Raw genomic sequence first — 9,734 nt, 5'->3', positions numbered from 1 at the left:
GGCGACGGCTCCGGTCGTGGAGGCGGGCGAGCGCGCCCCACAGCCGCCCGCCGTCGCCTCCCCCGCTGTGACGCCGGAGCGACGGTCAAGCGCCGCCGCCGCCGCCGCCGCTGCGAGTCCATCGAGGCGGCACGTGACCTTCACGGATCCGGCAGAGCCATCGCCGAGGAAGCGGCCGGCGGAGGCCACGCCGTCCACCACGCCGTCCAAGAGCGGCCTGGACGGGAGAGGCAGTGGCAGCCCGCAGCAGCAGCAGCGGGTCCCAGTGACAACCCCGCCGTCCCGCGCGAAGCCGCAGAACCCCTTTGGCAAACCCGCCAGGACGACGATGATGTCGCTGGCGAGTGCGTCTTCGGCGCCGCCACCGCCGCCGCCGCCGCCCATCAGTCGCCCTGTCTCGTGTCTGGTGCTTGGCGACTCACAGTCGTCGGTGGGTCTCGAGTCGGCGGAGGGGGTGGAGCAGCAGCAGCAGCAGAAGCCGCGCTCGCTGTTTCCGGCGGCGGCGGCCCCGCCAAGGCAGCGCCCCGACGCAAAGGCAACCTACCCCGAGCCGCCGGCTGTGGGGGCGGACGGCGGCGGCAGGGGAAGCGGCCCGGTGAACGGCGGCCAGCGGGTCTCGCCCCCCGCGGTGGGGGACGCCGCCAACGAGCCGCGGCGCACAGCCGTTGGCCGCTTCTGCCCGAAGACACTGCCTCTGGGCCGCCCGGCCGCGCTGGTGGCGGCCGCCGAGGCGGCGGCGGAGGCGGCGGTGGACCCGTTCCTTGACCGGTCCGAGAGCGGCGCCCCCGTCACCCTCGAGGCGCTGCTGGTGGACTTGGGCCACGAGGCCTCGCAGACCGGCGTCCCCCGCAGCGCCTCCTTCGGGGAAGCGCTGCGGAAGCGATACCGCGAGGAGGAGGAGGACAACGTCGTGGACGGCGGCGGCGGCGTGACGGATGTGGCGCTGCCGCGCATGGCGTTTTAATCCCTCGCCCGCCGAAAACGGAGGAGGGCAAATAAAAGTGACACACACACACACACACACGTAACGGACAATGAAGGAAGGAAGGAAGGAGAGGAGGAATGCGAGAGAAGCGAGGCAAAGCAATGCCGTCGTCACCGGCGGCGGCGGCGAGGAAGTAACTGTTAACAGAGTTCCCATAGAGAGTGCCATGCGTCATAGATGAGGGAGACGGCGGTGCGGCGAGGAAGAAGGGAGGAAAAGGCGTACACGTGGTGAGTGGTGGGGCGAGGGAGGAAATGCACGAGTGCGTGAAACGGGAGCCGCTGCCAAAAGAAGAAGAAGACAAAGACACGAGGGGAAAAAAGAAAAGAAAAAGAAAAAAAAACAACAACAAAAGAATAGAAAAAAAGGGAGGGAAAAAAGTGAAATGGCGTTCCAATTTTCCAACTACCTTCTGCTTCAGTGCAACGGGGCATGAAGCGAGTGCGTGACATGATTTGCTGTTGACTTTATATATATCTATGTGTGTGTGTCTCGTCTGTAGCTTCTGGCATGGCGCGGCTGTATGGGCTGCTTCTTTGCGACTTGCGTCATCACACCCTTCACGCTTTTCCTTTTTTTTTTGTTGATGCGTATGCGTGTGTGTGTGTGTGTTTTGCTGCCTGCCTGCCTGGGCGCACGCACGCAAAGGTTGGTCCAAGTGCCGCGCGGGGTTGGCACACGGCGCTCGAGTTGCCATGCTGCTCAAGTTGGTCTGCGATGACGGCTGCGGCTTCGTGCGGCGTCTGGGGGCGACGGAGATGTGCGTCGGGTGGGTCGTTGCGGAGGACGTTCCCCTCTGCGACGCCGCGCAGGTTGTGGCGCTTAACGCAGCCATCGACGAGGGGCGCCGTGAGACGGGCGACTCCACCGCAGCCGCGGCAGCCACGAAAACAATGGAGCTCCCGAGCCTAAGCGAGTACGCCCTTTTGTCGCCCGCGTCCGGGCAGCCGCTCGACGTGCGCTGCACCCCGAACGAGCTTGGCCTGAAGAGTGGCGCCACCCTGCAGCTCGTGTGCACGGCAGGGCAGCCGCGCAGACGGCGAGGTCTCTCTCCCGGGACGAGTCCCTCGCGGCGGCGGCAGCAGCAGCGCGAGCCGCCGGCCGCCAACACGGAGGATGACACGGAGGAGGAGAACGATGAGGTTTACGCCTCGCGCGGGTTTGGGTGGTTTCCGTTTCTGCTGCGTCCACGCGAGGGGGAGCCGCTGGTGCTGATGAGCGATCCGCGCACGCCTGTGCAAGAGACCGACGCGCAGCCCAATGCGCGGCCGCTGTGCGAGACCTGCGCCGCCCTCGTCTCCCACGGTGAGGCCCTCCGCGTCGCCGTCGACCCCCACTACAAGCCGATGCTGATGCGTCAGGACTACCTTGAGATGGCCATGGAGAAACTTGGCGGCGGTCAGCTGCATCGCTGGCAGTCTCGCTTTATACAAATGTCGGAGAAGTCGATTGACTGGTTTCTGGAGAAGCCCAAGCCGGGGGTCAAGAGCCGCATTCACGGCCACCGCTACATCGTACGCGACGGGGAGTGCCAGGTGGAGACGCTGATCCGCCACCCCGACCCGGAGAAGTACCCACACTGCAGGGACAAGCACTTCAGCTGCTTCGCGGTGGCCTTCCGCAACCCCGGCAAGACGTACTTTTTTCGCGTCAAGACGGAGCAGCAGCACGAGCTGGCGGTCGGCTTCCTCGAAAAGTGCATTAGGCGCGTGACGGATCGCGCCCCCGCGCGTAACCCTGTCACGTGGAAGCAGCGGGTCGACCAGTTCCTCGTCAACGCGGCGCAGCTGGGCGAGGTCTACTCCACCAGCCGCATGTCTATTGAGGCGCTACAGTCGCGGATGCACTCCCTCGAGCAGGAGCTCGCCGAGGCGCTAGAGCTAAAGCCGAGGCTGCTGGCCGCGGTCGACACGCAGACGAGTTACGTGCAGGCGCTTTGTGGGGAGTTGGCCGGCTACGAGGCGGACCTGAAGCGGGCAAAGCAGCGGGTGCGGGCGGCAGAGGCCCGCGTCGCCGAGGAGGAGCGGCTGCTGCAGGAGCAGCAGACCGAAATGGGCGACGAGGTCCACAAGGTGGCGCTTCTAACACAGTACGCCCTGCGGCAGCGCGAGGGGGCCGAAAAACGCATGGCGGAACTCCGTGAGCGGGCCGCGGCGCTGCAGGAGGAAGAAACCGCCGTGTTCCGCAGGTGGTGTCGTCTGGAGGAGCGACACCGCGTACGGCGGGAGGCGTTGCCGCGCAGCGGGCTGTACTCCTTCTCTGAAGACGGCGTCGGCGTTCCCTCCGGCACCCCGCGTCTCTCGATGGAGCTTGCGGCGTCGGCGGCGCGACTCACGCTGAACTCGGACTCGCCCTGCAGCCTCGCCACCGCGTTACCGTCGCCGCAGCGCCAACTGGTGTACTCCACAAGCCGTGAACGGGAGCCCTGAAACGCGCCCTTGAGAGACCGCAGAGTGAGAGAGAGAGAGGAGGGGGGAAAGGAGGGGATACATGAACGAGCTTGCAGCTCCCCTACGCGTTGAGTGCCCTCTCTACGTTTACCCTGCACGTTTGCTCTTGCCGGCTCGCGTTGCTATCGTATATTTATTTATTTTGCTTGCTTTTCTTTCTTTTCCCCTCGACGCACGCGGGGAATGCGTTGCACCTCCCTGCCTACTATTTAACGTGGCCACTCACTCACCCGTACATTCATAGTTTGCGTGGCAAAGCGTATCTGTCTTTCGTGTTACCGCCCTTATCGTGCTTGTCGTCCCTGTCTCTTCCCCACCGCCGCCCCACGTTCTTCCCGCCTCCCGCCGTGCCTTGATGAACACCGCCGGGCACTCATCTCGTGGCTGCCGCACGGAAACTTTGCCTTTTTTTTTTGTTCCCCCCGCCCCTCCCTCCCTCCCTCCTTCCCCCCTTCGCCGCCTTTTTCCCTTCTGACTGCGCCTGCCCTTTCTCCTCCGGCTTCTCCGCTCTTCGTTTTAGTTTGAAGCGGCGTAAAAGGCGTCTTTTATATTCCGTTTAACGTTGCTCGGCTTGTCCGCAGAGAGAGGTATATATATGTATGTCTCTCTTCCCACACGTCAAGTGTTATAATGACGCCGGCGTAGTCGTGTCGGGCGTCTGCGGCGGTGCGGCAGGCCACGACACCAGAGGCGCGAGAGGACGCACCGTGGGCCACGCCCCTGTGGCGGCGGGTGGCTGCTCGCTACGCGGAGTTGCGCCGGCGCCTGGGCGGCGCTTCCTGGCGGGAAGCAGGACGAGGCAGTGAGGATGCATGCCGGCAGCACGCGAGGTAAACAGCTCTCGACACGTGTGTGTGTTTGTGTGTTTGTGTGTTTGTGCACGTCTTACAGCAACGGCGGCGCCATTTTTGTTTGTTTGTTTTTATTTTTATTTTTATTTTTTTCTGTTTGCCCACACGTCTTTGTGGCGGGTTGGTGCCTGGCATCTCTGCAGCCTCGCGCTGCCCCTTCCCTCCTGCCGGCGCACAGGCTGCGCTTCCGTTGAGAGTTGCCGACGAAGCGGCACCACACACACACACACACACACCGCCTTATCGGGTTGTATGCATCTGCCTCTCTGTTTGGGGGGAGGGTGAGGGCGAAAAGCGTTTCTTCGTTTTGGCCACGTCTCCGTCCGCAACAAGTGTAGCAAGAGCCGCAAGGTGGGGTGGGAGGGTCCGAGTGGCAGCAAAAAGGTGGAGGGGGTAGAAACCAAAGAAAAAAAAGGGAACTGGACCACTAGGCCCTAGTACAGCTAAAAAAAAAACATATTATTACAGGGAGGGGGAGGGGCGAAGGAGGCAGAGGAAGTGTCTATCTTTATCCGTATTTGCATCTCTGTGTGCCTGTGTGGGGGGTCGGCCGTACGGCACGGTGTGAGACGCCTGCTTTGATGGCGGTGGATGCGGAGGGGAACTCAGCCTCTTTTTTCCTAGCCTGCCTACTCGTCAGCATGGTTGTCACGGCCCACGTTTCGGACCGCGGCGGGGTGCCCGCCCACCTGATCAAGTTCCTTCTCCTCATCGGGGTGGTGGCGGCGTCGCTGATGTACTTCACCGGCACCTTTGCACTCATGCAGGACATGGGGAAAATCGTGCAAAATGGCACAACGTCCCTCCGCTCAGCCGCCGGCGTTGCGAAGTTTTGTAATGACATACAAACCCTGGCGGTGAACCGGATACTGCAGATGGTGGTTCTCATCACGGTGGTGTACCTCTTCCTGCAGGCACTCTGCGTGCCCGGCACAGTCGCGCTGAACGCCGTCACAGGGGCGGTGCTTGGAACCGCCTTGGGCGTGCCGTACTGCACGCTACTGGGGACTGCTGGTGCCACGTGCTGCTACCTTCTCTCGTCACTGGTCGGGGTGCGTCTCGTGGAGCGGGTGGATGGGCGCCTCATGAAGGGCAAAGGACTGGCGAAGATACGTCTGCAGGTAAACCGGTACCGCGGGGACCTGTTCGTGTACCTCCTCTTCCTCCGCCTCACCCCGATCCTGCCTAATTGGCTGGTGAATTTAGCCTCCCCCGTCGTGGGTGTCCCGCTGCGGGTGTTTGCGCTGGCCACCTGTTTAGGCATCCTGCCGCAGACGTACCTGACGGTGCGCTTTGGCGCCTTTGCACGCACGACGATGGGCAAAAGTGGCCCGATTGTCTCCCTGTGGGATACGCTGCTGCTGGTCGTTCTCGGCTTGGCCGTCCTCGCCGCATTTTGGCTCAAGAAACGACTTTCCGCCACGACTGGGTTCGGCCCCGGGGTTCGGTCGGCGACCGCCGTGGTGGTCTGAAACCGCTGCCGCCCTCGCACACCTTCGGCTTGTGGCGCCCTTCCCTCGCTGCAGCGGCCGTAGTTGTGTGTGCGTGCCTCCTGCCGCCGTAGGCGTTCACGCACACGTTTACCGGGGCATTTGTTGCGTTCTCCGTGCAATGCGTGTCTACGTCTCTGTCCCGCGCCGCTTGAGAGCTGGAGAGGCCGTGCCTGCGCCTGTGCCTGTGTGTATGTGTGTGCATGGCGGCAGGAGGGAGGGAGGGGCTTGCGTAACGCTGTGGCCTAAGAAGGCAGCGGCGCCAACAAACGTGCTGACATGACGAAGAAGCCGGAGAAAAAGGTCTGTTTCTCCGTCGTTCGCTTTCTTTCTTTCTTTGTGCGTGTGGGGCGAACTCGCTTTTTTGTTTTCCTTCTTTTTGAGGCCTTGCCATCCTCACAAGGAAGAGGCAGCAGGCCACACACGTGTGCCAGACGTACGCCCCTCTTTTCTCCTCCACACGCTCGCTGTTTGTGGGCGGAGTTCCGGTCTGCCGCTGGCTTTGTACGCTCCTCACCGCCTCCTTCCGGGCGTCACATGGGCGGCGCTCCCCTCCTCTATTTTTCTCTCTTTGCCCCCTGCGGCGCCGGTTGCGCCCACGCGCCAAGTAGCGTCGGGGCCTGGGGACCGTCTCGGCGTGTGCGTGCGTGCGCCTTTGTGTGTGTGTGTGCGTGTGTGTGTGGGGACGGGCTGTCCGCGGCGCGAGCAGGGCGCGTGCACACACGCAGCCACACGCACACACACAACGCCTCGACAGGGAGAAAAGTGAGTGACGCGTCTTGCCGAAGTCAAGCAGTGGCAAAACGGGAAACCGAAAAAAAAACACCTCACACACACACAAGAAAAAAGAAAAAATATATATATATTTATACAACAAAAACAGCAACAAAAAAGGCCAAGAGAGTTTGGCTAGCGACAAGGTTTAGTTTGCCCACATGCCCACCCCCGGCGGTGTGCCAGACATGACGCGTATGTCGTTGCGCGGCTCTTTGCGGGGCGGCCACGGCTACGCCCCCTCCACCGGCGGCGGCGGCGGTCACAGCAGGCGTGAGAGCGCCACCCTGCCGTTTATTGCCCCCACCTCCAATTATGCCCGCGAGATGGCCAACGTGGCGAATCCCGTGAACGCCCGCGTGTCGGAGGGGAACACAAAGGCGGAGTTGCTGCAGGTGATTGAGCAGCAGCGGCGGGAGATGCAGGTGCGGACCGATGGTGTGAACGCCATTCAGCGCAATTTTGAGCGTCTGAGTGAAATGTACCGCAACGACCGTGCCGAATTGGAGCAGTTGCGGGAGGAGGTGAAGCGCCTTCGTGGGCGGGAGGGGGCGGATGAGAGTGAGCTGAAGGTGTACGCCGCAGTGCGGGCCGAACTGGAGTCGCTCCTGCAGTCCCACAAGGAGCTGCAGGAGACGCGGCGGCAGGAGCAGCAGAAGTGCAGGAGCGACGCCGAGGAGGCGCAGCGGCGGCTGGAGGCGCAGCAACGACGCTTCACGGAGCTGCAGGGCGAGTGTGACCAGCTGTCCCGCACCGCGAAGGAAGGGGAGGAAAAGATGGGGCACGTCACCGCGGAGCTGGCCTACCTCACCCGACAGGTGCAGCAGTTTGTGGAGGAGGTGCGGCGCCGGGTGAGCTCGTTGCCCGTGGAGGGCCTCACCCGCGGCGGCAGCGGCCCCGCGCCGGGGGACGGCGACGCCAGGCAAACCGTCAAGGCCGCTTTGGCCGACGCCTGGGACTCGGTCGACGCGGTGTGCGTCTGTCTGCGCACGGCGCATGCCTCGATGAACCACATGGCGCGGGAGCAGCTATGGCAGCGCAACGCGTTGGTGTCGAAGGTCATGCAGGAGCTCGAGGCGGCGGCGCGAGGGGCCGTGTCGGAGGAGGAGGCGGCCGCGCGTGAGGCGATATACACCCGGCGGCAGGACAAGTTGCACGGGCTCAGCAAACAGGCGGAGTGTGCGCTGCGGCAGGAGGCGCAGGCGGAGCTCGCAGGGGCGCGGCGTAGGCTGCTGCTGCAGGAGCTGTCGCACGACGCCGTCGCCGCGGAACTGCGGCGCCACGTGGCGGAGCTCAAAGAGCGCCTGCAGGCCGCACTGGAGGGCTACGACGTGCTGCAGCAGCAACACCAGGCCGGCATGGCGATGCTGAGAGAGACGCTTCTGCAGGAGATATGGCAGTTGCGGGAGGGGATGTCGCAGTTGCATGGACAACACGCGGCGGCGGCGGCGGCGGCGCAGCAACGCCTACGGGAGTCCGAGCTGCAGCGGTTGCAGGAGCAGCACACGTTGACGTTGCGGGAGGTGGTGGAGAAGTCTGCGGCAGAGTACAACGCGCGGCAGTTGATCTGGCAGGAGCGTATAGCGAAACTCGACGATAGACTCCGTGGACTCACGGCGCTGACGCATGCCGCACGCACAGAAATGAACGAACTGCGCGCCAAAAATGCGGCGGTGTGTAGTGATCTGCGCACCTCGCGCACGCTGGCCAAAGAGGCCCAGTGCGAGGTGCTCCTGCGGTACGAGACCCAGCTGCGTGAAAACTTGATAGAGTCAGAGAATGGGCAACGTGAGAGCCTTCTGGCGAGGGCAGCGGACCACCGTGGGGCATTTTCCACAGTCGCAGAAGTAACGGCTAAACTGCGCCTCGTCGTCTCACTCTACGCGGCAGCCGCGGAGGAGACGGCGCAGCGCTTCGTGATCGTGTCGGATGCCTGGGCCACATCTCCCGTTATGGCGTGCGAGCAGGCTCTGCATGAGCTGCGGCTGCAGGAAATGGGGCGGCAGGTCCCGAAGGCGCCTTGCTCTTCCCTCCCCGCATCACTGGCGGAGATGCGGACGCGGCTGCGGGAACTGCGGCAAGAGGCCTCGGGCGTGCCGCGGTGTCTGCATGACATGCAGCAGGAGCAGGCGCGGCTCTTCGCCTCCGCGCTGGAGGACGCCCAGCAGCTGGAGTTGTCGTGGGCGAAGTCCACGGCGCCGCGCCGTGAGGAGGGGCAGCAGCAGCAGGAGGAGGAGGAGGAGGGGCGGGCAAAGGCGACCATACGGACGGTGATGGAGATGCTCATAGCGGCGGAGCAGGCAACGGAGAGCCTCTACTCATGCGGCTTATGCATGCAGTTGTACCGCAGTCCTGTGACGTGTGTGCCGTGCGGCCACACGTTTTGTGAGTCCTGCCTCCTGCTGCAGCCGGAGAACAAACTGCGCACGAAGAATAGCGCGTGGTACTGCCCGGAGTGTGCGCTGCGGCCCTGCAACCTGCTGGTGCGTGTACGCGCCCTCGAGACGCTCTCTGGCAACTTTCTCTTCCGAAAGAAGGGGATGGAGGAGCTGCAGCGCGCTTTCGATTCCCTGAGGGCGTGCTGATGCCCCGAAGAATGTGCAACTGCGCGCGCGCACACACGCACACAAACCACCGCCGCCCAAGTAGGGCGCCCTGCCCACCGCCACACATGCGGGCAATGCGCATCCCGTTATGGTTACCACTTTTGGTCTCCTTGACCGTAGATTGTGTGCGCGTGCATGCGTGCGTGTGCGTGTTGTTTGTTTTTGTTTTCTTGTTTTTTTTTCTTCTACACGTCAAGTACCTCCCGCTTTTTTGTTTATTTACATTTTTACTGCCCGCTTGCCTTCGCAAAAGAAGTTGCGGGCCCCCGCCGCCCCCCCGTGCGCGCGCGCAGTCGCCCTTCGCTTCGCTCCATCCTCCGCTGCCACGCGGGGGGTGCGGGGGACACGGGGGAACTGCGTGCGGGGGGCGGAAGAAGACGTACTTGCCTCCCACATCGCCACGCCCTGCCGAGNGAAAAAAGGCCCGCGTCGCTCTGCACGGTGACTTTTGCCTCCCTCCGCTGCGCATGCCGCTTTTCTCCTCCTCCGCTCTGCACCAGCCAGGCATCTGTGGTTGCGCCAATTATTACTGCGGTTCTACCGCCTCCCGCGCCGTTGAGGGAAAAGTAAGCGGCATC

General features: G+C 63.3%; 4 protein-coding genes across 4 annotated transcripts in view, besides 15 other annotated features; all 4 read left to right on the top strand.

Moving 5' to 3' along the window:
* Tco025E_01322 (uncharacterized protein) overlaps positions 1-964 on the top strand; it is a gene marked incomplete at both ends in the record, with an annotated part of 4,479 nt that extends 3,515 nt beyond the window's left edge. Inside the window, one exon of the mRNA XM_029368260.1 lies at positions 1-964. This exon is cut by the window's left edge and continues 3,515 nt beyond it. Coding sequence (XP_029231568.1) covers positions 1-964 — 964 coding nt within the window.
* A 40-nt stretch (positions 965-1,004) lies between these two features.
* Positions 1,005-1,024: a microsatellite.
* Positions 1,025-1,033: 9 nt separating this feature from the next.
* Positions 1,034-1,063: a microsatellite.
* A 210-nt stretch (positions 1,064-1,273) lies between these two features.
* Positions 1,274-1,301: a microsatellite.
* Positions 1,302-1,352: a microsatellite.
* A 220-nt stretch (positions 1,353-1,572) lies between these two features.
* Positions 1,573-1,597: a microsatellite.
* Positions 1,598-1,680: 83 nt separating this feature from the next.
* Positions 1,681-3,414, top strand: Tco025E_01321 (uncharacterized protein; the record flags this gene model as incomplete). Its single annotated transcript, XM_029368259.1, has 1 exon — positions 1,681-3,414. One exon carries the CDS (start codon positions 1,681-1,683, stop codon positions 3,412-3,414), a length of 1,734 nt encoding a protein of 577 aa, XP_029231567.1.
* An 11-nt stretch (positions 3,415-3,425) lies between these two features.
* Positions 3,426-3,456: a microsatellite.
* A 396-nt stretch (positions 3,457-3,852) lies between these two features.
* Positions 3,853-3,888: a sequence feature (G-rich).
* A 395-nt stretch (positions 3,889-4,283) lies between these two features.
* Positions 4,284-4,314: a microsatellite.
* Positions 4,315-4,340: 26 nt separating this feature from the next.
* Positions 4,341-4,385: a sequence feature (A-rich).
* A 113-nt stretch (positions 4,386-4,498) lies between these two features.
* Positions 4,499-4,522: a microsatellite.
* A 345-nt stretch (positions 4,523-4,867) lies between these two features.
* Positions 4,868-5,758, top strand: Tco025E_01320 (SNARE associated golgi family protein; the record flags this gene model as incomplete). The annotated part of the gene is made up of 1 exon (XM_029368258.1): positions 4,868-5,758. One exon carries the CDS (start codon positions 4,868-4,870, stop codon positions 5,756-5,758), a length of 891 nt encoding a protein of 296 aa, XP_029231566.1.
* Positions 5,759-5,942: 184 nt separating this feature from the next.
* Positions 5,943-5,982: a microsatellite.
* Positions 5,983-6,413: 431 nt separating this feature from the next.
* Positions 6,414-6,458: a microsatellite.
* Positions 6,459-6,493: 35 nt separating this feature from the next.
* Positions 6,494-6,521: a microsatellite.
* Positions 6,522-6,711: 190 nt separating this feature from the next.
* On the top strand, positions 6,712-9,135 carry Tco025E_01319 (metallo-peptidase, Clan MA(E), Family M1; the record flags this gene model as incomplete). The annotated part of the gene is made up of 1 exon (XM_029368257.1): positions 6,712-9,135. One exon carries the CDS (start codon positions 6,712-6,714, stop codon positions 9,133-9,135), a length of 2,424 nt encoding a protein of 807 aa, XP_029231565.1.
* A 144-nt stretch (positions 9,136-9,279) lies between these two features.
* Positions 9,280-9,308: a microsatellite.
* Positions 9,309-9,341: a sequence feature (A-rich).
* Between the last annotated feature and the right edge of the window lie 393 nt (positions 9,342-9,734).

The sequence above is a fragment of the Trypanosoma conorhini genome (assembly GCF_003719485.1).
Source record: "Trypanosoma conorhini strain 025E chromosome Unknown Tco_14.4_contig_00042, whole genome shotgun sequence".
NCBI lineage: Eukaryota > Euglenozoa > Kinetoplastea > Trypanosomatida > Trypanosomatidae > Trypanosoma > Trypanosoma conorhini.
This window is presented reverse-complemented; position numbering and strand designations above follow the sequence as displayed.